At 40.3% G+C, this 25,417-nt stretch overlaps 1 protein-coding gene across 5 annotated transcripts in view; it reads left to right on the top strand.

Moving 5' to 3' along the window:
- DLC1 (DLC1 Rho GTPase activating protein) overlaps positions 1 to 25,417 on the top strand; it is a 261,325-nt gene that overhangs the window by 221,532 nt on the left and 14,376 nt on the right. For 4 of the 5 annotated variants that reach the window (XM_027635751.1, XM_027635750.1, XM_027635749.1 and 1 more), the window contains 3 exons: positions 13,585 to 13,656; positions 16,679 to 16,760; positions 23,854 to 23,917. In XM_027635751.1, coding sequence (XP_027491552.1) covers positions 13,585 to 13,656; positions 16,679 to 16,760; positions 23,854 to 23,917 — 218 coding nt within the window. Of the gene's footprint in view, positions 1 to 831; positions 939 to 13,584; positions 13,657 to 16,678; positions 16,761 to 23,853; positions 23,918 to 25,417 lie in introns of those variants that run through there. The other variant, XM_027635753.1, reaches the window with a different exon arrangement.

The raw sequence follows: 25,417 nt of genomic DNA, 5'->3' as shown, positions 1-25,417 counted from the left end.
GTACCTGTTTTGGGCAACTTAAAAGTCCTGAACGTGAATGTCAACCAAGCAATAAGCATTAAAACAATCTTTGAAAAATGTACAGGGGAGTAAGTGGTGTAGGGAGCAACTCCCAGGCATACAGCTATGAAGCCAGACTTTCCTTCACTATCTGCAAGACCTGCCTGCAGCTGTGCTGTGGTCCCCATAGCGAAAACCCTTGTTGTTTTCTGTCGAAGTCCAGACTGAGACTTTGATGGTGTCCAAGAATTTCTACCATTTCACAGCACTCTTCGACAGGCTGCCCGGAGAGGGAAGCACCGGCATCCTCTAGCCACTCCGCAGGGCTTGCTTCTGGCTGAAGGCTCAGCATCCCCGAGTCTTGTGCTGCCCAGGTCATCCCAAACCTCTCCAATTTTTAACACCAAGGAGCCACACTGGCACTCTTCTCTACGTTTCCTGGAAAAAGTATTGAGAATTTTGCTGACTGCTTTCTATAAACATCACTGTTGGCTAAATGGCCACCGGAACAGCCGATAGGCAGTAAAAAGGAGCAAAAGGCAGAGAAGCCCTTAAGTCGTCTTTGACGGCATTACCTTTGGTTTGTGAAGTTTCCCTGAGCTCCCCAGACGCGCAACGGGGGAACGGGGCGCGCCCGAGTGTCACTTTTTCTTGTATTTACGGGTCGCCCCCAGACAGGAGCTCGCTGGGGCCACGTCCCTGCGCGCACGGGTCTCCCCCAGCGCGGCGTGGACACGGAGCGGGCCGGGGGCGGGGCGGCCCCGGGGGCGGGGGCGCCAGAAGGGGCCGGGCGGCCGCTGCGCTCCGCGGCTCCGCGGAGGTGCAGTCGGGAGACGCCGCCGCCGGACGGGCAGGCGGGGAGGCAGGGAGCCAGCGAGCTAGTCCCGCAGGCAGCCCCGCGGACCCGCCGCGGCCGGCGAAGACCATGATCCTCACACGTAAGCTCGGGGATCCCCCGCCCTGCACATTCTGGGGGGGCGCCGGCTGCCCAACGCGGGCTCGGGGCGCATCGCGGGCAGCGTTGCCGAGACGTGCTTCAGGGGCAGCGCGATGAGGGTGTAAGGACGGGGGTCCCTCTTATGTTATCCCGCAGCACCCGGGAAGTCAGCGCTGGCAGGGGTGCGGCTGCCCCGTCCCGTCCCGCCCCGCGGTGCGGAGCGTCCGCAGCCGCGAGTGTGCGCCCCGCCGGCCTGTCCGTGTGTGCGGGGAGAGAAGCGGCGTCGGGGCGGAAGCAGCCCCAGGTGAGACGGGAGCGCTGCGGGAGCACGGGATCACTGCTGTGTCGGGGAAGCGGCGGCCCGCTGCGGCTCTGCTCGGAAGCGGGGCCGAAAGGGTTAACACCGCAGGGGCTGGGGCGCGGGGCTGCCGCGGGCGCGGAGCGGTGCTCAGGTGCGCTGCTCTCTGAAGGTCACCGTGGCGCATCTCTTTCTTTTTTGGTGTTTGTTTTTGGGGTTTTTTTCCGTTCCCCCTTTTTTTTTTCCCCATAATTTTTTTTCTCTCTCCTTTTTTTTTTTTCCCCCTTTTCCCTAATTGGGAGCTCTTGCGAAACGAGAACCATCCTTTTGAAGTTCTTCGTAATTAGCCCGATGTCCTCCAGGAGCCCGGTTGGCTCCCCCGTGCAGCGGTGGCCAGCCCTGATGTCACCCCCGGAGGCTTTGATCCCGGTGAAGGAGCAGCACCTCCTCCGCCCCCACAAGCCCATTCTCGAGGGAAACAGAAAGCCGATGCCGTTTTCAAGTCGGGCAGTTTTACATTCCGTGTCACCCTCCCCTTTATTGCAAACAACCACCAATGACTTACTTCCACCATAACTGCGAAGTTGTTCAGCAATGTGTGTTGGCATTAGCCTAATGAGGTCTGTTGTCAGTTGAGGGTACTTGGTGCAACAATTTTTTTTTGGTTTTTTTTTTTTTTCCCCTCGTATTCTCTTTGGGAAAATTTGAAGAAATTACTGCTTTTAAACAATGTGTTTAACTAGGTCAGAAGTTAAATGGCTGATCTGTCAGAGTACTTAACACATCTAATTTGAAAGACGGGGGAATGCAATTTTATCTTAGCCATCAATTATAGATGCTTTTATTTTTTTTTACAAGAGTAAGTGTGATCTATTTGAATTGCCCTGCCCTAATCAAGAAATTCCCAGCAGCAAATCAGTAACAATTCTATGAGTCAGGTTAAGTTTTAAGGCTGTTTGTAGTGAACTTAAGGAAGATAATAGACAGGCAGATTTCATATGAGCCTCTGAGTACAAATCTGTCAACAGCTCAGTGCCAGACTGATTCAGCATCCATCTGGCAACCAGGCCATTGCTGGCTGACAGCACATGGAGTTGGTATTAGGCGTGTCTGTTGATTCCTGAGCTGTAGGCTGCTATCTTGTCTTCCAAGGTATCCTTACTGCTGTCCACTGGGCATCTTGCTTTGCATCTCCAGTAGAAGCAAAAAAAAAAAAAAAAAAAAAAAAAGGCTGAGATGACCAGGAAGTGGGATGAATGTCTCTCAAGTAAATGTTTTTGAGTTAGTACTTCAGTTTGCTTGTGGTATCCTAATTAGGTCTGACATTCTTTGATTTTATAATAGAGTATATGCAAGAGAAGATGTAAATGAAAAGAATTTTCCCAAATGGATATTTACAAATTCATAGAAATCAAAGCATTTGGAGCTGCATTTTGGGACCTCTAGGACTTCCTGATCTCTTTATCTGCTTTTAAAATAACTTTGATTGTTAATTGTTTTTTTAATCAAAAGGAAGTGTAGATACATTGTTTTAAACACCACGGAGCTTAAATTTCATTCAGTTTCATTAAATTTCATTTCTAAGTGGTAGTTAAAAGCAAGAATGTATCATGTCATGTTTTTATTTGGGTTTTAATTTTCAGTTGTGTAGATTCATTCTACGATTTTTAAGTCTTGAGTCAGGGTCTTCCTAGCTAGTTCTGCAGCTGCTCTTGCTGGGCCAGAGAGCAAGACGGATGCTAGTCATGGAAACTCACAAGTGCCCTATGTATTTTGCCTCTGGTGGGGGTAGGATAAAGGTACTGTAGTTGTACTCATACACTAAACTTGAATGTTTATATTAGGATTCCTAGAAGAAGCAGATGAGAGGTGGATTGGTTTTACTTTTCTGGTTATTCTGATTCATTGCATTCTAGGCAGTGGTTTGTTTGAGGCATGTGAATTTATGAGTTCTTCAAATATTTAGAGATGCAGTTTGCACTATAAAGTTTTTTCTAGACAAAATACCACAGTATGTCATGTTTGGCCTTCTTGAGAGATTCAGACTTCTCTTCCAATTCCCCTCTGATTGGAGTTGTGCTGTTGGCTTCAGGATAAATACAACTGCACCCTTGACTGCTTAAAAGGAGACAGAGGAAGAGAACTCATGTGCTTAACAGGATGGTCCTGTACTGTAAACAAGCGCTTTTCATGCTTAACTATCCTTCCTAGCAACAGGAAGAAGGAAATGAGGCTATGCAAAAGGACCCTGACACATTTCAGACAATGCCAGACCCACCCTAGCATTCATACAGTATAACCAGAAGACTTGGGGAAATAAAAATAACTTCAGATGTTTCCCCTTCCTTCTTGTGCATGTTATAGAAATACAGCAATCAAATGATCTGCAGTTCACAGAAAATTTGCTGGTTTGATCTCCACTAAGTAAAGAGATGATGCCCCTGTATAATTTATATATATTCTTTGGGAATCACGTTGTTCTGCTTACAGTCTGAACCTTGGTGTTTCAAGGTGAATTAATTACAAAAAACTATATCCTCTCTAGTGATGTAATAAGTGTAGATATCCAGTAATTTTCATAATTTCAGCAATTCCAGTTACATTTCTTGCTTGTATTTAAGTGATCAGTAATTCTATCTGGTGCAGGGTATCAGATTTATCTTGAGAGTATTTGATTTCCAAATGTTTTGCCAAGTTTTTTTCTTTTTTTTCCCCCCTTTTTTATTTTCTCTTCTATTTTCACCTCTTCTCCTGTTTTAAGGAAAAAACAAATTCTGTCTTCCAGCAGTGATGAGCAAGTCTCACAAAAGGGGTACAGGACTGGCCTGTGATTGGAATTTTCTGCTTCTTTTCACTGGACACTTATTCTGCCATCCTTGCTGACAGTGCTACCCTATCCCACATAGCATACCTTTGAAATCAGTAGGTCTGCTAGTACAGTGTAGTGTTGACATAACTGGCAAAAGCAAAATAGAGTCAAGAATGACTTAACCAGCTAGCTTTAATTCACTGAGTTTCCTTATCTGAAAGTTACAGGTAATACTCATACCATTCTGAAGTACTCTGGTGTCTTTAGAAGAGTATGATAAGCATTTTTATTTGTTAGGACGAATATTCTTTCGAATATTGTCTTGTATTTCATTCCCTTGGGAAGGACTGTGCTAGATGAGACAGGATCAGGAAAAGATGTTATCTGGTCTCTCTTCTAATGAAGACACAATATGATGGCTCACTTATTTCTGGGAGTTTTTAAAAAGTTCAAAATGGTGCAGAATTCCTTAGATTTAGGTTTAAATATATCTGTTTTACATTTGTCTAAATCTCTCCATTCAAATGGTGTAGTCTGTGCTAAGAATAATTTCTGAGAAGGTGCATGAACGACATTTGCTGAAGCCAGTGGTGGACAGTTTGACCTTCTCAGACCTGTTCTTGTAATTTACTGAAGATTCAGGATTAAGAAAAACACACACACACACACATCCCCTGCATTTTTGCATTTTAGGGATGTTCTCTCTGTGACCCTGTGGACCCACAGAAGTGGATGTTCTGCTGGCCACCCTTCCTTCTGTTCTCTGTGGGTGTCTCTGAGAACAGATTTCCTGTGCATATAAGATACAAGAAACTTTCCTGTGTAAAGCTTCATTATGTGTTTTAACTTCCCTTCTTCCATACATACAAGGTGTGACCATTAGATCAAGTACTGAAAAAAGCATTTTCAAGTATGGAATATCACAGACAGAATACTGTAACTGCCTGTAATATCTGGAAACAGGAAGTTCATAGTAATATGTGCTTTGGGAAAATCCATGTTTATGTCTTTAATTCCACATTAGGGAAGGAGGCATTAGTCTGGGATGCAAGCAGCTGTATGCTGGGTTGTTTCACTGCCACTGGTATTTTGTGTCTAGAGTTGCATCATCCACACAGGATGCAGTTTGGGACTGGGTCATCGGTGAGGTTGGCTATAAATGGTTATAAGATAAAGGTAGGCATTCTTCCATACAGTTGTTCCTACGTGCATGTGTGGATGGTTTTGAGGTTGAGGCTTCACAAGCTTGAAGAAGCTTCTACTGTCTGTAGAAAATCTGTTTTCTTTTGTAAGAACCATTGAGACAGTTCAGATCAGTTCTTATACCACTGTTATTTCCTAGATCTGAACAGGTAACCCACATTTCGTGCTTTTTTTTTATGAAGTGTCTGTCATGCTAGGCCTACTCACTTTTGCCTCCCCTCAGAGCTCTATGAGCCTTTGTGTTGAGCTTTGCGTACATACAGTGTGCAAGTTTACTAACTTGAAGACAGGGTGCAATGGGAGGATATTAATGCTGGGCTTAGGAGTAGCAATGGTTAATGTTTGCCCTTCAGTATGTTCTCAAAGGTCATACTAACCAAGTTATTTCTGAGAGAAGAAAAAGTTAAAGTCATCTTCTGTTTTGCAGTCTTTGTAGGAGGATTCGTTTCTCACTCTGGAATCTGTCAACATGACCTCCATCAGAGGATTTGGCTAACTGCTTTCTCTACCCCAAATAATCCTCCTCCAAGACCACCCTGTGTTAATCAGGCCAGATAAATAACCCACATGCCCAATTATTTCTTAAGGGTTTCTTAAGTCACTTGACATCTTGTTCCTCTTCATCTGTGAACCTTCTTAAAAACAAATGGGAGAAGACTACCTTTAATCTCTAAAAAGAGTTATTTGTCAAGAAAACAACTGCATGAAGCTTTAGTTTTCTGATTAAACAAAGTTAGTTTTTAACTTTAGATCACACTATTTTTTAAATTACTTTCTTAATTCTCCTGTATATGCTCAAAATTTGAAAAAAAACAAAACTTGGAAGTAAATAATAAACTTGGTTTATAGTATAAACCAGAAGTTGTGATGATTTTTTTATGTCCTAGAAGATGCTTGATAGAGAGATGGGGAATATCCTTTATTCCAGTAACCCTGTGTTAGATCCTGAAATGGTGTGGTTTGGCTTTTCAGAGCACATCAGTTGCTCCGGGTCCTCTTGACAGAGGGGAGGAGAGGACCTCTTGCCAGCCAGGGTATGCTCTGGGGGTGGTGGTTGTGCCCTCTGCCCTCCTGCCAAGAGCTCTGTCCTTCCATGTGCTCTGATGAAAACCTGGACTTCTCCTCATGCTAAAAATAATGAGAACTGTGAAACTGACCCTATCCTGAAAAGAGTGTTGGTGGTTTTCAGAGACCCATGGATTCATGTTGGGAAAGTCCTACTTACGTCCTCTGAAATATACGAAGGCTCCCATTGATTTCAAGGAGTGTTGGCTCAATCCCTAAACATTTTAAATATTTTGAATAAATGCTGTTTCTTTTTTTAAGTTTTAAGCTGAAAAACTTTGTAGTGATTTTGATATGCTGGAGACTATGAACAGGAGGTTCAAGTTTAATAATTAGATTTTCACCCACAAAAGCAGTATTGTGTTTCATGTGTTAGCCAAGAGCATTGGTGAGCAATTAAAACTACTATATTCTGTAATCTGGTATAGTTGGTAGGGAGGGAAATTACATACAGACAACATAGAGCTATGCAGATATTTTGGAAACTGATCACTTTTTTTTAAAATGTTTTATTTTATTTAGCTTTCATCAGTAAGGGAATAAACAAACTTAAATCCCCATCAGTGGAAGTAAGCGATTTGCTCTCTCCAAAAGCTCCGCTGACAACAACAACAACATCAACAAAGGGGTTCAAGCTTCCTGCTTTTTTTTTTAGAGAATACATCAATATATGACCTTAAACATGTGTTTCCTTACTTCTTCTTCATCTCTTCCCACACAAATTCCAAACATACTCTATTTCTTCTCCCAGTGTCCTGTGGTTTATACATAACATCAGCAGCATAGTTACTGTCTTGCTGCAAGGCTCAGTAACTTGTAAAGCAAGTCCCATGTTCAACCCAAAGCCAGCGGGAACACTAGGAGAGTATTTTTTTCATCATATAGTTGAGAAATATCTGAGTAACATTCATCACCACCACCTATTTATAGGGTTTTTATTACTAGAAAGCAGTATATGTATTTGGTATTATGTATGGTTTCCTTCAAGAGCTTGTGGGTTCCCCTCCTCCCACCCCCACAAAAATTCTTAGTAAGAAAGATTTCCTTAAAATTGCACTTGCATCCATATTGACTTGAATTGATTGTTGAGACAGGCAGTGATAAGTGGAGATCCTAGCATGTATTGTTTGACTGTACCAGGTAAATTGAAGCACAGTGAAATACAGGAGCACATCAAAAAAGGCAGCTGCTGTTGCAGAATGTAAGTTGCACTTTGAAGGTGAAAGGAGAAAAGTGACTTGGGAAGGTTATTAGCTTTCATTTCAAAACCTGCAAGCTTGTAATCGGCTCAAAAGCTGTACTTCATATTCTCTTGATCTCACTAGTTCTTCTAGAAATGCATCATTCATGGGCTGAATGTGTCAGACTATTATTTTAGAACAGTTGTATAAGATTAGGTTGTTCTCTTACAATTAGGAGAAATTCTAAATGAGTTAGAAATTTGGCGAGAGCTTTTTATGGGATTGTCAGAATGCTCTAGCTTTTAGTAGTTGAACATTTATTGACAAGCTTCCCAAGTTTCAGTGTTTGAGAGCATTATCCTTATAAAGTGCAGTTCTTCCCTAACTACATTTTTGCTTTCTTTAGTCCTTGTTATGTGCTGCTTTCTTGAAAGGTGCGGAGCACAAAGTTAATGACACTGCCTAAGGAATATTTAATGATGTAAGTTTGAGAAAAAACAGACTTATGAAAAGGAATTTAATTATTTTCAAGCAACAGTTGCATATCTTCAAAGTGAAAACCATCTGAGGCCATGGACACTTAGCAGGCTAACTCTTAGGAAGTCGTACTGTTCCAGCTTTAAAGGGCTGTAGGCATATGGCATTACACAAAACTGATTTATCATTTTCAGTGCCTGGCCTGCTCATTTGTAGACAGCTGCCACAGTGCAGTTATTTCCCCAGTTTGTCTCAGATTTCACATCCATGTTCATGTATCTATAGGCTGAGTGGTTGTATAGTGTGATCAGGTCTGGTGTTGGGACTGCAATTCACATGACAGGAATGTAATTCGACACTAGGAAGAACGATTGCTTGTACTTGAACAGGGGAATTCTATCCAGAGAAGAGTATTTCTCATATATACCACAGCTGGTCTTAAAAAATATGATCCTGAATGATCTCAAGTTCCCCAGTAGCTCAAGACAGTGTTTTGGAGTGGAATACAAATTTTTCAAAGCACCAGAAATTTCAGAGGGACTTGATATGTAGGGAGAGGTAATTTCTGATACAGACAGAAAAAGAGGATGAGCTTCTGAGCATGCAAGCCCTTTTGCAACCATTAAACTGGAGCATCAGTCCTGGATGGGGAAGAAACTTTTTTGCTCTGTGTGCTCCATGTGCTCCTCTGTTCCTTAGAAAACGTGCAGATAGTTTATGGAGTTTTAGGCACTAAAATAAAGAGCAATTGTATTCATCTCCAGCATTCATGGTCTGAAATCATATTCTCTGCACTGCATGGGAGAGACTGTCCCTCAAGCTAATTCAGGAAGATGATTTTGTGTTCAATTTTTACAATTTTTTTCTCTATTCTGAAAGAAAAGTCAAATAATGAATTTCAGCTAGAATAACTTGGTTTAAAATCAAGTCCAAGATGAAATTAAGAAGCTCAAACAAACCAGTTGTTATGTATGACGTTGCAGTGAAACTTCAGAAGTCAAGCCCATTTTTTTCTGAAATTTTATTTTAACAGCGTAGGTTTGACCAGTGTCACTACAGATTTTTGCAATCTGCTTTCTTAACAGAGCCAAAAGGTGAGATGAGTAGAACTGATGTGTGGAGGTGCTAATATGGTTGTAAAGGTGTCTGAGTTGAGGCAAGAGGAAACCATCTGCTTGGAACTGTTCGTAAGATGTTTAGCACTTAGGTGAAAATTGAGTCAGTGCATGACTGTACAAAGATACATCTGTTTTTCACCTTGTCCTGAAGCCCCTGATAGAGCTAGTGCTTAAATTGCATGTTATTTCATGGAAGCAAAAAGAAAGGAAGAATGAAAGTAAATGATGTTGCTGTTCCTAACTGCACTGCTATGATGACTTTTTTTGTGAAAGAAAATTATTGCAGCATCACACCGTGTGGTTTTTATTTTCTATGGGAGGAAAGATGTCATCAAACAAAAGACTATAGACATCTTAGAGCTATCCCTTCTGCAACTGCAGTGTAAAACAAGGTGTGAATTGAGATATTTTTGCTCTGAAGGTTTAAACTTACAGGGCCAGAAACCAAGATTAACCAAAGTTTAACAAAAAGCAAGTTAGACTTCCATTTTCACTTCCCAGTCTGGGGAGAACTGAGTCCTCCCGATCCCCCTGGAAGTGGGTAAATAAGCGCTATTGGTTCCCAACCATATACAAAAGGAACTCCTACCCTTGATTTGAGCATGGAGGCTTGCTTTGTGAAATGGACTAACAAATAAAGCTGTTTCCAATAAAAATTTCCTGTTTCCTCTTTAACACATTTGCCTGCTGTTTGCTTAAATGACACCAAGAATAAAGACTTCATTGTACTCCTTTTTGGGTTTTGAGGGGTTTAGGTGGGGGGTTTTTTTGTTTGTTTTGTTTTACTTTCTAAGAGATTTTTTTATGTATCAGGACATTTAAAAATAATAGCACAATTTCTTTCTTGCCAGTGGTTCTTTGTACCAGAACCTCCTGCTGCTGGGGGAGGGCACAGGATGCACATCTGAAAAGCTGCACATACATTTCTTGCTTGGAATGTATACCGAATTGTAGTTTATTGTAAAGGTTTTAACTGGCAAGGATGTTTGATTTAGAAAGGAAGTGGCACTGCAGGAATGGAGTGGGAAGGAGGGAGTGAGACTAGTCCTTTGCCTGCAGCAACTTGTATCAGTTCAGCTGCCAGGCCTTCATTGGAAATTGCTTTGCATATTGTGGCAGATTATTGGATCTGACATAGGGCTTCATGAAAATGGATTGGAAAGCAGTGTAGAGTTCTTCTGTAAGCTCCCTCTCCTCCTCCTGGCTATCAGCTGGCCCCAACCAAGCAGATCCTGTGCTTGACAGTGACTTCATAGCTCAGATAATGATCTGTAACCTAGGTCCCCTGGGAGACTGAACAAAGGTTTCTTGATGCTCTGACCCTTCTAAAACCTTTTAGAAATAGCTGAAAAAATCTGATTTTGGAAGGTCTATTCTTCTCTCTTTTGTCCCTTATTATCTTGATTGCCATTGGTTAGGATGACAAAGACTTGCACATATTCTCATGTCCACTTGGTTACGAAACTGTGGCAACTTGCAAACCAGGAGTCTCAGGGCTAATGCTCCTGAGCTGGAAACTGGTGTTTGGAAATTGTAGGAATGAGCTTCTTCCTGTAAGGTAGTTTAAATGATTTGACCAGAACCTCAGATTTAACCGATGTATTTTATTCTCAGAGGCAGGTTCCAGTTAAGTTGCAGTAATTAACTTTTTACCTATACAAGCTCTCAGCTGTTTAAATTTGTATCCCTTACGTGAGGAAGCTTGGTCAGTGTACATGGCTTTCAGTACAGCCTATTCAGCACACCCTGGCCTTGATTCTCACTCTGGCTATATTTTGATCTGCCTGAATTTCACATACATACACAGTTTTGTTCATACTCTGGCTCATCACTAGCCAGCTAGGTTGAAATGGGGAAGCTGGGTTGAAGAATTACCTTTCCGTATGTCTGGTCACACCACACAGGTACAGTCTAGGAGCCAACTGAGTTTAGCCAACTGGAGTTGAACAAAGGAGCTACTCTTTTACATCCCACCTCCACTCTGTCACCCCTGTCATGTCTCTCTCTTACACATACTTTGTGTGGATGGAGATGACACAGAGAGAGCCCTGACTTCAGGGGACTCCTTGGCTCCTTGTTCAAGACAATACTCCAAACCCCTCATCCTTCCAAGGACTTACAACAGGACCCAGGTGCTAGAGCCCTGGCTATGAAAATGGGGCAAATATGGCTTTTAAACCCTTGGTGCTGCCTTGTACCCAGCCCTAAGCGTTTACCTAGCCTAATCAATGAACAGGTCCACTGTGTTTTATTATTCTCTGGAATTCTTGTGGCCAAATAGGAAAAACCCTGGTGTTTCATTGCCTAGGTAGACTTCTTGGGGGATTCTCAAAGGTATTTTGAAGGCAAATATGCTCCGAAAATCCCAAAGGCACCTGACACCTGGGTGCCCATAAAATGTAACTTCCACATAACTTATGTATGTATTTACAGAAAAGATACACAAAGCTTCTAAAGAGAATGTTAAAAAAAGTCTGATATATACATATTCATAATTTTCTAGCTCTAGAAATATTTTATAGGTGATACACCTGGGGTGCTCAGTAAAAGACCTGTGAACAAATATTTAAACACATTGGAGAGCCCCTGTAGTAGTAAGGAATCAATGCTTTTTTCAATTGCACTACAAGCACCTACTTCCACTTTTAGGTAAATTCTAGTTATTTGGGATAATTTTTCTTTCTAGTTTTAAATTGAGTAAAATTCTCATTCAGTCCTGCAGGATGTGACCTATAAGATATTGCATTTTATCTTGAAAATTTATTGCACTCTTAAAAATTTATTGCAGATTTTTGCTTTGCTACTTTAGTTACTTCTGAGATATTATTATCATGTTGTTTGTTCTTGCTTTAGTAGTACAAGTTTTAAAGATATTTTAGATTTTTTTTTTTATCTTCTTTATTAAACTTCCAATGTGTTCTCTTAGGGTAATGAAATTAAAATACTACTTTAAGCAAAACTTTACAATTGCTTGCAACTGGAATTGAAGAATGCCTTTCCTTAATCAGTAGCTAAGTCAATATGTCTGTACGTGCTTGTTCTCATGTGGTCCCATAACTCAAAGGTGAAGCAAATAGAAGTTGCATAAATGTCTGCTTGTCCTGACTTCAACAAGAGTGGATTTTTAGATGTTTATTTACCTGGAATGTTGTGTTTTGGCTCACTTTAACCCCTTGGTTTGGATATGTGTTTTAGCAAAGTAGTCTGGCAAAGCACAAATATTTTAACACTATTGTAGCAATTTGTAAAATTAGAAGGGGAGTGCCATCATTTTTGAGATGCTAAAAGTTGTCTGCCATTTCTTCCAATTTTGTGTACCTGTATCTCACTGGGAATATTTTATAGCGTGACAAAATCTCGAGATATTTTACTTAATTTATGTTTGGCTCTTCAGTGCCCTGTATGTAGTAACCTGTATTCTGAGCAATTCTAAGCAAACTCTTTGCACATGGTTTCTCCAGCAGGTAGCTATATATCTTCTCCAAGTAGGTGGCAAAATTGTGTACTGAGTTGTACATAATGAAGCTTTTCTTTTCTGGTCCATCAAGAACAGTGAATATAATCAAAGCCAGACAAACTTTAATAGCTTCTGATTGGTCATTGTCTGTTTGATCAGTTCTAAGCAGGGAGCTACATTCCCAGTAGAACTTCCTTGAATTTTTAGAACAAAATTAGTCCAATCCATTTCTTCAGCACTTGGAGAATACCCTAAATACCTTTTATATTTTCCTAGTTTGAGCTAATAGGATAACATATTCTTTATTGCTACTTGTAGTAGGTAACAAATGAATTTGTGTGTAATTTATTCAAAGACTAATATAACCCATGGTCAGAATGTTTCCTTTCTTTCAGTGTCATGTATATGTATGTGAATAATTTCATTCTGTGGCATGCTGTTTTGGGCAGTATGAGGGAAAGTTTCCTGTAATATACCAAGTAATTCATAAATGCCTTGAAGACCTCCAGTGAAACTAAGTTCTTGTTGGTTAGTAAATATGTGCTTGAGTGATCTGCAGTACAGTGTGTCAGTTGTTCTTGGGCTTGAGTCTGTCAGTACCATCTACAAGGTGTTAAAGTGCACAGAATTGCAAACTCTACTAGGAATTTCTATCAAGACAAAGTACTTGTGCCAAGAGGATCACAAGATTTGCTGAACAAATGCAACTCGTGTTGGCTGCAGTGCTGGTTTCTCTAATGTTAGCAAAACCTGTATGGAATGATCCATAACTGTTACAGTTTTCATTTGTACCTGTCTCTCTAACTATTAAAATGATGAGCTGTTGATAAATGACTGCTGAAAACTAGTGACCTTCCAGAATCTAAGATATGTCTGATGGTAAGAAAAGCAAACTGAGATAAGCAAACCTGTGTCTCTGTTCAAAGTTTCTGGATACTTTTGTGCTTATTTTGTAACAGGAATAGTAGAAGTGGTGGAGAGGAAGTTTTTGCTCTGCAGATGACTAATCAGAAGGTGTCTTATTTCTGTTGTCTTCCAGAAATCGAGGCCAAGGAAGCTTGTGACTGGCTGCGGGCTGCTGGGTTCCCGCAGTATGCGCAGCTTTATGAAGGTAGGCTTCTGAGCTTGCAAGTCGACCATCCCCTGGCAACTTTTGGACAGTAAGACATAATATTCACAAATAAATGAGGTCCAGGGGCACAACTGAAGTACCAATACATAAGAAAGTGCCAGTACATAAGATGACTTATAGGGACTGGGCTGCTCTCTGCTACCTACCACATGCATAGATGTACCAAACCTAATGAGACTCTGAAGCACTCTTGGAGCTTTAAGTTTGTTCCAGGTTCCAAATTCAGTCTGAATCTTCCAAATGCCCTCATAGAACAAATGTAAAGGTAAGCACTGTGGTACATTCCCTCTAGTTAAAACACAAATGAATGTAGTCATCCACTGCTACAAGACCAGTCTTGGAGAAATACAAAAGCTGTGTCCAGCTCCACTGGCCAACTCTCCTCATGGAACAGTGATAGGAGATTCTGCGTATGCATAGGTGCATCTGTATGCCTTATGATTCCCAAGTCCTGTGTTGTTTTTTTTCCAGAACAATTTGCTTTGGTGTTAGACACAGGCTCACTGTGAAGGGAAAAAGAACATACAAGCTGCTGTTGCACAGATGTGCAGCTCCTCAAAGAGACTGCTGCCTTCTGCAGTCACTTGTCCTTCTGTAGGATGGATTCACTTTGCATGTCTGCTCAATTAAGACTGTTGTCTTCACTGCCTCTAACCTACTAGGAATTTGGAGTTTTGGCATACAGTTCTTACACTCTGATGCAGAGTAACATATGGAAGCTTGTTTTAAAGTGTAACATCCTTTTTATATATGTATACTATTTTTCAGAATTTGCCCCCCACACCATTTTAAATTACTTGCATTATAGTAAAATTATTATACTCTCTTAACTGCCTCTTCATTTTTACAAAATAAACTCCAGCTGCTGCTTGTAAGAATGAGCATAGAAAGTTCATTATTTACAGTGAATAACTGTTGAAAATTACAACAAATGCTGAGCTGACTTTCTTGAAAAATGATCTTGTTGAGCTTTGATTTGCAGCTGCATTGGCAATATGAGATGATAATAGCACTTTCAAAAGCAGTACTTGGCAAAACTTTTCTTCACCTCCAGAAATTAAATTTCCTTCTTCCTTTCTTCCTTTTTTCTTTCTTTCCTTTTTTTTTTTTTTTGTGCTAATGGAGATGCAAAGATTTTCTTGGGATGCAGAGCTGGAAGTGTACTTCCACTCTTTGTTATAACTGGGAACAAAACTCTCAGCTGAATATGGGGGCTTGTGGGTTTCTTATTATCCTGAGCTGCAAGTCCTGTAACAAAGTACTTGCATTCAGAAAATATGTGGTAACCTGCAGTTACCATTGCTCTACCTAGAGATTCAAAACTTATATGAAGTTTCTAACATATGACCATGTCCTGTCTAACACCAAAAGGATCACAGGAGTGAGAGAGAAGAGGTGAGAGCAAGGCCAGCCATACCCATTGAAAAGACAGCTGTCCTTACATGAAAACAATATGCCATTGTCCTTTGCAAGCAGCAACAGCAAAAACAAAACCAGCAACAGCATGGATTAAGACTTGTACAGACTATCAAATTCTTCCAAGTCACCTCTCTCACTTAAGTTCTCCCACGTGTTTTCCTGTGGGCTTTCTAAGATGCTGACTTTCTCAGTGCAAGAACTTACATCAGCACTGCTGAAAAATACCAGTTGAATGTACTCACCCTCTTTGCTTGCACTTTTGACATAAAATGGTGAAGGGGAAACTTATGAATCAATTGGGTATAGTACAACAGTTCTGAGAAGTTGCCTATATAGAGTGCTCCCACACAGTGCATATTTAAAATGGAGATTAATTGGTGAACCTTTGCCAGTTGCTTTACTAAGACTGCAGTTTTCTGTAGAAAAGACAGAATTCCTTGCATTTTGCAGATTATTTCATAATTTGTTTATTCCTGAGGCAATTGTGGAAGCTGCAGATATTCCAGCCCTGGAAGTCTTCAAGGCCAGATTGGATAGGTCTTCGAGCAACCTAGTCTAGTGGAAGGTGTCCCTGTCCATAGCAGGGGGCTTTTAACTAGATGAACTTTAAGGTCTCTTCCAACCCAAACCATTCTGTGAAAATCAGGACATATAAATTCATTTGAGATATTTTATGTTGGTGTAGAAAATACCTTTCTAGAAATTAACATCAGTCTTATAATCATTCCAACTCCTTCTTTCCCAGTCTCTAGGAATTAAAAAATTTGTAGATAATTACTTGGACCAGGAAAATTGTGTGCAACTGCAACAGTATATTCATAGACTGGCCTTGTATTTCTGTGTACCCTGAACAACCAGAGACTTTGAGTGGGAGTTTTAGCTGTGCAAGGAATGCCAGATCAGGACCCATATGACAGTCAGGAATCTGTGGAGGACAGTAAATAATATATATGTGGTTGCTGCTTCAGAGCTGTAGTAAATTTTCAGGTCTCTGCCAACATTGTTTCATCCCCCTCACTCTCCTAGTTGTTTACCTAAATAATCTCCTAAGGAAAGGAGGTAGTATGGGCTCCACGCTGCTTGGCTTGCTTTCATTTCAATCCTTATCTCATTATTGTTGTAACAATGTCAAACTTTTAAATAGCTTGATTAACAGCTAAGGAGATCAGGGTTGAGTTTTTTCATTCTTTTACAGAGTTTTAGCATTTACTGATCTTTTGTCTTTAATATGAGATATTAGTACTTTGATGGAGATTGCATATTTATTTTAAATAAAGCTAACCTGAGTTAGATTACACTTATGTTTGAAGCTTGTGTTTGCCTCTTTCCCTCCCTCTGTTTCATCGCTGCTTTGCTCATTTTTCCTCCATTCTGTGTATAAACTTTCAAGTTACCAAATCTTGTCAAAAATGTGTACGTGAAAAGGAAGCACCTCTGGCATTTGAGGTGATAGCATGTGTTTACCTAAGAAGTGCCAATCATTGGCATTTTGATGAGCTCAGCTGGAGGCACCTGGTTGTTTGAAATAACATACCACTGGGAAAAAGTGTCATTTTGGTTCCATCTCTCTCTTTTCCTACAGATCTCCTTTTTCCAATTGACATCGCTCTAGTCAAGCGAGAGCATGACTTTCTGGACAGAGATGCTATTGAAGCATTATGCAGGTAGGTGAATAAAAATCACACTGCATTTTGAAACAAAACCCTTCCTGTGTAATAGAAAGTACCTAGAAAAAGCCCAATAAAAAAGCATACAGAAGTATGTGGTTTTCTTGAGAATAATATATTGGGCTATAATGTTTGGGAATCTTATTTAAAAGAAAGTTAGAAGGAGAGTGGCCAGAGTCTTCATGACAGAGATTTCATAGGCATATTTTTTATTATTCTTCTTTGTTTGCTTCTAATTCGCAAACTAGTTAGGCGTGTGAAAGCAGAACTATAAAAAAAAGCTATAGCCATCTGCACGTACAACTGCAGCACCCATTCCCACACAGGAATTGGGTTTCGGAAGCAGTATTAGCAAAGCGATGCTGGTGCACTCTCCTTTCTTACCTTGGTGAGCAACCGTGTATTCAAACAATATTCTATGTATACAAACCCTCGTGCTGGCTTCAGTGCATCACCTTGTGTAATGCGGGTGTGACTGAAAGTGATAATGTAAGCCAATCTAATAATTTATCACTGCTGCAAAGACTGGCCTACCCTTAGCCTCCCATTAACTTATCCTTGTTGTTTATAGGCTCCTTCCACAAACTTATTCACCCCACAAGAAGAGTCTTGATAGTCCTTTACTGGGTTAGTAAATTAAATCAGTGGAAAAGTATAATAAACTTCAGAGGAGGTGTGAAGGATGGGGCAGGGTCCCACAACCAGCTGCAGGGGCAGAAGGGATGGGTAGAGAAAAAGAGGGAGCAAGACTTGCTGGGGTGTGGCAGGATGTTTTTTACAGAACCACAGCCTCAGCATTACTAGTTTTGTCATAAAAGTAATTACAATGTCCCCATCTGACATCATCTAACATTAACCCATCCATCAGTTATCTTCTGTAGAGTGAGTCTGCAATCTTAAATGGGAAAAAAAAAAAAGCTTTAACTTTTCATGTCTCCTATTACCTAGAAATAAGTGCAGTTTTATGCCTCTGTCCTTCAGTATGGCAGCTTTCCAAACTGCCTGCAAAATGAATGCTTTTGGATACTGCGTGCATGTTGTCTGCAACTCTAAATGTCAGTAATTCTAATGAATTACAAAATCCTTTTAAGAACAGCTTTAAGTTTATAGTACTCTCATGCCATCACTGCCATACTTGGAAGGGAAAGAGAGGGACTGGAATTTAGAGTTCCTCAGAAATATTTACAAGATTTTCAAACTAAGAAAACAGATTTGTTGTCCAGTCATTAGGAGGGGAAAAATCTCTTTAATATTAAATTCACACTCAAGATGCGCCATGCTCAAGTGTGGGACACCTATTCCATTGATGTTTAAATGTGATGCATTGGTCTGCTTATTTGTGTGTCCTGGAACTTGTGAAGTCATTGAACAGAAAGCAGAGCAATGTGAATAAATGCTGGTTCCCAGAAGTGTGGTCTTCCCTTGTCAGGAAAACAAAAAACAGTGAAACCAGAGTATTTTGGGTTTGTTGCTCACCTGCAAGAATACTTAACCTGGGATTATTTAATTATATGAGGAAAAAAGGTAGCAGATTGTTTCTCACTGGTGAAAGTAACAATGTGCCCTCATATCTCTATGAGACTTGCTGCTAGTGTGATGCATAAAAACAGTTAGCACTTTTTCTGAACACAGAGGACAGTAAAAAGATCTGTGTCCAATGGAAGTCTATGTTGCAAGTCTTCTAAGAAGGGTGAGAAAACCAAAATTATATGTGTATATAGTTGTTTTGTGAACGTAGAGTCTGTAATAAGGCTGCTAATTGTAAAAGAACCACTTTCATCTTCAAATTGTTTTCTGTGTAATATGCATAAGAAACCACCAGTCTTGAGACAAGCTACCACTGTAGCTTGAGACAAAAGATTTTAAAGGCTGAGCTGTGTCATTCTGAAGCCTGTGGCTTATACATTAGAGTTATCTTTTACAAGGTAGCTTTAAAACTGACCCTAAAGTTTCTCCAGAAACATTGAGATTCCCACTTCAAAATGAAACTGGAGCAATTCAGTTAATCGTCTCAGATGTCTGAATTTGGCCCTTTACCATTTGTGTTAGACAAAAGCAGTACATTACCACATTTCCACCTTTAGACTTTTTTTTTCCACACCTCCTTGTTTAATTTTGCAAAGCTCATTAAAAAACATGGGGAAGCACATACTTTGGAATGCTGCCTTTCTGCCTGCAGCCTGGGTTTATTTTGACTCATGCTATGGTCAGTGTGTAAACAGTAAAGGGTTTACTCAGTAAAAGAAGTGTTTCACAACCTTAGGTCTATCACTGTTTCTTGACTGAAAATCAGAATAGTTTGGGAGTTGTTAGCACTTTCAGCACAGAGCTAAGTGAGCAGTGTACTGAGTGGATGGTAACAAAATAGTAAGTGGTCTGTGCTGAGAATCTGCTTTTCTGTATAACAGGCAGTATTCTGCCAGCAGTTCTAATTACCTTGTTCTGATTACTGTATGTGAAAAAACTGTTTTAAAAATACTATAGAAATCACAGTGACAGGGATTTCTTTTTTAAATTTGAAGCATTTTAGATGATAGTTTACATCTGAATAGTATTGTTAATTATTATTTCATACTCTTATTGATGTAAGTAAGAAAATTAACGTAACTCTAAAACCAACTTATTAGTAAATGTTTTGCCAGATTCCTTTCTAAATGGAAACAGTATCAATGTCCACCCCATTAAGTTTTTTACGGAAGAATTTCAAGTGAAAAGCATCTTGAGACTTGAATTAAAGAGATAGCATATGGCACTCTGTAACAGTAGAAGACAGATGGTTAAGAAATGTCATTTATTGATCTTACCATGAAATGTAGGGTTAAAAACATAAGAGTGATGACCCTATTTTAAGTTTCTAGGATGTTTCCTGTAGTGACTGTGCAAACCACTGCTGGCCTTGGTTTCATAAGACTTTATGTAGATTAATGACTGGGAATTTTTCTCTGAAAGATAACTGGCTGCATCATGTGCTGATGAAACTAAGTACTGAAACATGCTTCTATCCTAGAAGTTGTTGCTAAGTACAAAATACATAGCAAACCATGATGGAAATCTCTTTAATCTTCTTATGCATAGCTAGAAAACTGCACAGTATATACGCAAGAGATTTCTTAAGTCTTTTATCATCAGGACTTCTCACCCAAGAAATCAATTGTAATGTATTTGCATGAGCAGCGTTCACTGCTCTTATCATTTGGTTTGTGGAGAGTTGGCCTCCTTTGCGGGTTAGAACATGCAGATGAACCCCAGGAGCCAACGTAGAGGCTGTCCAGTGAGACAAGAAAGCCCTTGTATCATTAGTTAGTTACAGGTATGATGGAGCTGGAATTTACCCTATAAGAGAAAATTACAAGTTTAAGTTCATCAAGAAAATATTTTAATCTTTAGAGGTAGATCATGTAGTTGGTGCATGGGGTGAGAATTTCTCCTGTTAATGAGAACAAAATGAATTACCCAGGGTTATAGCCAACATACCACTGACTAGTACCTAGGTTAAAAAAAAGACTTCACATCATAAGCTCATATTTTAATTTAGAAGTTATCTGTTTACACTTTAGTTTTTCGTAGTGAATGTCTTGTTCAGGCTGCATTTCTTAAGAGAAGTTTGGACTACGCTAGTTTGACCATTTCTGAGGAGAAGACTGGGAAGAATGCATCATTTACTCATATCTGAGAGAAGCTCCAGTGCCTTATGTTTTGGGTGCAGCAGGTTCAGGCTTCCAGTGTAATTGCCACTCAGGGCTGATATGTGCCAGTCTCAACTTGGGGTCTGGGACTGAGAGGCAGGCCCTGCTGCATCAGTCACCCTCAGGAGGAAGGGTTTTGTAGAGTCCGGGTGAAGAAGCCTGGGTAGGAGTACAGGGAGAGTGAGGAAAAGCGATGTCTTGGAGATAGAATGCTCCATGGGAGTAAGATACCATCTGGATGTGAAGATGTGTAGACTCAAAGGCATTTGTCTGAATGATGGGAAAGAATATTATCTTGTCATCCAGACAGTCATCTAGAAAGTGGCCAGGGTAGGAGGCGTTGTTGAAATTGAGACTGAGACAGCCAGACGGTAAAACAGCTGTAACTGCTGTCTGCAGCAATCCTGCCCCATCCCTCCATCTCCCATCTTGTCTTCAGGAAGGTGTCATTGAGACAGGTTTGGACAGAATAAGACAGAGCTAAAGAATGAGGCAGGCCTGCTGAATGTCAGTAGGGATGTCAGTAAATTGAATTTATACCTGGGAATGGAATTACCAAAGGAGAAGGTCCAGAGCCAGAAGAGAAAACTGTGGTTCATTAAAAAGCATCGATTTGATGAGGTCTGTAGAAAATGAATTTGTGAATATATGCTTTAAAAGTATTGCAAAGGTTAATTACAGTTGGATAGGTAAATCTCATCCTGGCAATGCCTAAATTCTATAATCTTAGCTTTGCAGACTCACTAATGTGCTTGGAAGGCAATTTTGCATCTTACACTGCATTTTCAGTGGTTTATAGTTCAAGAACCTGGGCACTGCTGAATTTGAGCAGAAGTTGAAGCAGAATGTGTGATGTATATAATGAAAGTTGAAGACTTGAGGCAATTTCTGCAGAGCATCTAGATTTTAAAGGGGAAACTGTCAGATGTGTAACAGAGACTATTTGTGTCACTGCTATTGTATTTGACTTCACTCGTTGGGGGTAACCTTATCTTACCTTCATACTAATTTTTGTGAGATGTGTACTGGGATATCTTTTTTCTTAAATACCCTCTGTGGAAACAGAGGTCTTTGCTCTATGTTTTTCCACCTATTTCAGGGGTTTATTTGAATAGGAGGAAAGTCTGGGGATATAATCTCTGTGAAATCAGAGATTGTCTTTATTAGCGGTCAGACAGGCTGGAGCTAGATAAGGCCTGATCCAGGGATTCAGTGATAACTTCTCTCTGCATAAGTCAAAGGTTGCAACACTGTGAAATTTGTAAATTATTACACAATGTAGAACTGAAGCCAGTTTAATATTTCCTGGTCTTGAGGTCCAAGAGTTTGAGAGGAGAATGTGGTTATAGCAAGGAGAGGGAGACAACTTTCTGATGCTGCAGGGCCTCTTGGAAAAAAAAACAAACCAGTTTTGTTGTGTAGCACATAGATGGGACATTCACCTTTCATCTGCACTGTAAATACTATTCCTCTGAAATTCACTGGACATGTGTGGGTGCATGTACTCACCAGCTGCAGCCAGCAAGACTGAGCCTTTTGCCTTCTAAAGTCAGAGCAAAGATGAAAATAGAGAGATCTGCATAACTTTTCTAACCTGCCACTGCCCTACTGTTTGACCCATGGCATTTCTTCCTGTTTCTCTTCTTTTCTGCTGTGTTGTGGCTGGGTCTAATTATAGATCAAACTGCCTTTTCTTTTTCACTTCATGACTGCTGCAAAAGCATCAGTAGGAGCTTTCCCATTTTCTTTGATGACTTCAGGATCAAACCCTGTGTAAATACCATCTGCAACCAATCCCATGCATAAAAGGCGAGGGAAGAGAGAAGAAACTAGTAATTCATCCTCTGTGCACACATTTTCTAGATTAAAGTTACAAGTTTCATGAATCTGAAAAAACTCCTCTGAAGCAACAGGGCAAGTCAGCATTTCTTTTTTTGTCATTGTTTTAGTTTTTCAAAACTGCAGATACAGGCTCTTCTTTACACTTTGCTCAAACGAATTATTATGTGAAAATTACATAACTTACTTTGGAATTAATTAGGCTTTTTAAAGCTGCTGTTGAATTTAGCTGTGGTCTACTTGAAGGAAAAGAGCGACCCTGCTCTTCTGCCTCTTCCCTGCGCACACAACTCTTCACGTAGCTCTGGGGACTGACCTGGGGGAAATTCAACCCCAACAAATATCGAAAGATTAGTTTTCAGCTCGGTTAGTCTCCTCATCCTACCAACAGTACAGCCTCACGAGTGGAAGTATTGGCACAGGGGACTAAACCATCGCTTCCATGAAGCTGCTGCTTCAGCTTTTCTGCCTTCTGCATCGTGCCCAGCCTGTTTCTGCCCTTTGCCTTGCCATAGCACCAGTATTTCTTTAACCACACATTACCAGTACAGGTTTTAGCTGAACCATGTCCCAGTGGAGCAGTTTTGGGGAAGGCGAGGGTGTGGAGAAGGGCAGGAGACCACAGCAGCCTGCACTTAGCTGGGCCTAACCTGCCATGGAGCTGTGTGATGAACAGTGCCAAGTTTTGCTCTGCTTTAAGCTGTCTGTGCTCAGTCCTGCACAGTGAGCATCTGGGACAGAGGTGAGAAGAAAGATAATTTTTTTTTTTGTTTTAGGGGTACCAGATCATTAGCTCACCGAGGAATAGAGGAATCCTTATATGAATTCATACAGTACTTCAAGATATGCATCCAGACTGCTATCACATTTCACAATGAGTCTGGTTAACTGTTGTCTCTGCAGCAATTTATTTTGGTTTAAATTTTAGTCCTTCAGAAAAACATTTTTATGTATGAATGAACCTTACAATTTAGAAAGGAAAAATCAGGTCTGTGTTTTGGTGGTTTGTTTTTTAAACCAGCAAGTTGTCTTGTCCCAGGACTGTACTGAAAATAATCGTTGTTCAAAAACAAAATGGACAGCTAATAAGTCTAAAATAAGTTTTCCTCTGGGAAGTTTTAGCTTAGAAAGTACAATGTTAAAGCAGCATGATTTTTTAATACAGTCGCATGTATACAGTGTTGAATAAGAAACCTTTTCTGTTATTTTCAGTTTGTCAAGGTTGGTTGTTTAAGGGTTCAGATGTCTGGTATTTAGAACAAATGTAATTATTACAATTCGTAGGATGTGATGCACTTCTCAACTTAGTCTAAGTTTCCATTAACTTCTCTTTACTTTGATTCAGGTAATTGTGACAGTCATCCATTCCTCCTTCTGAAGTTAGAGTACAGCCAAATGTAATGGGTTAATAGTTAAGTACAATTAGGGCTCTAATTGAAACTCTCCTTGTGGCTATTTGTATGCAGAGCAGTTTGGGGACAGCCTTAACAAAAGCTTTGAACTGGAATAGCCTGTGTCAAAACACTGGAGTGTTCTCTTAATATGGTTTCATTTGCTCTTTGCAGGCGCTTAAATACTTTAAACAAATGTGCAGTGATGAAGCTAGAAATTAGTCCCCACAGGAAAAGGGTAAGTTCATTTAACATCTTCTGTTACAGCATTGTGCATTAGTAAAACTGGGAAAAAAAGCCCCGTCTAGCAGATTGCTTAGCTGTAGTTTAGGATAACACCTGAGTAGAACCTGGCAAGGATGCACAGTAAAAACTCTGCTTACGTTTCTTTTTGCGTTCTCACTGAGTGAAAACTGCAGGGCTTGGCTGTGGATAAAGGTTATTTGTCTAGTTAACTTTTCCTTGGGATGGTGCTTGCAGTCTGAAAGGCACTGGGCTTCTCTGCCTGCCAGTGAGGTTGTCTGTGTTGTAGCCTATTTCCTGCACTCAAGTAGGATTGTAAAAGCAGGCTTGATGGCCACGATGAGCTGACCTTAATGTTAGAACACCGTCTTTGGCGTCATCTGCAGTTTTAGTTCTCTGCCATCATGTTAGAATTGTATTATTTTATTTTATTATGATATAAACAGGATCATTTAGACTGTGCTTGGCCTGCAAACGAAACTGGGCACATTGTTTCCTTTCCAATATATTTACAGAATAGAACAGCTACCCTTTTAGAAAGTTTGCATTTTTCCAAGGAGCTCAGCAGGAATTAAAAGTGTTTGCTGAGTCTTCAGGATCCCTGTGGAGCATGGTGAGAAATAAGAGAGCATCTACTGTAATTTCAGTAAGGTAGTGCTGACAGAAAGCTGAGTTGTTGGGGTTTGCAAGTGAGGTACCAATCAATAGCTGTCTTAAAACTATGTGTGTGTCCTAGGAGGGATCAGTAATTGATACCATCCCCTGGGATATGACAACTGCAGATAAAGATGACTAAGGCAATACAATGCTGCCCTACCCTTAACAAGAATGCATACAAATGCTCTGTGGTTGTTTACCAGGAATTAATCCCCTCTTTCCCTATCTGTTTGTGGTATGTTGGGAACAGCATCCAAGCTCCAGAAGATAACACTCTGAGGCGGCATATGTAGGAACTCCTTAAAAGTAGGGGTAGACAGTTGGATTGCCATTTATGACTGCCAGAAGATTTCTCATTCCTGAACCTTTATAACACTGGAATGATCAGTATTGATGTTAAGAGGTCAGACCAGACCTGACTTCAGGTCCAAACGTCAGATCTTCCGGAGTCTGGGTGTTACCTTTTGTTTCAGTCCTTCTTGGTTTTTGTTCACCACTGATGTTCTGGCAGATGGACTTGGATTCTATTCCCTTTTGTTGTTGGAGCCAATTAAATCAATACTTAGCCTTTAAAGCTCTTTAACACTAGGGGAAGATTGTGCTGGCAGAAGCATATATTTCTTTATGTTTGCACTGACTTGTTTGCAAATTAAGATCACCTTTTTTTTTTCCAATTAAATCACATTCACCACCAAACCATCATTATTGTCCACATTCACCACCAAACCAGCATTATTACCCACTGGCAGTTTCAGGTGACTTTTTCCTCCTGAAAACTTTAAATAAGAAAGCAGGGGGTTTTTTTGTTTGGTTTTTTTTTTATGTCATGGACATAAGT

Source organism: Corapipo altera, unplaced genomic scaffold, assembly GCF_003945725.1.
Source record: "Corapipo altera isolate COAL_440 unplaced genomic scaffold, ASM394572v1 22b, whole genome shotgun sequence".
In the NCBI taxonomy this organism is placed as follows: Eukaryota; Metazoa; Chordata; class Aves; order Passeriformes; family Pipridae; genus Corapipo; species Corapipo altera.
Note: the sequence above shows the minus strand (reverse complement) of the source record. Positions and strands in the feature narration are given on the sequence as shown.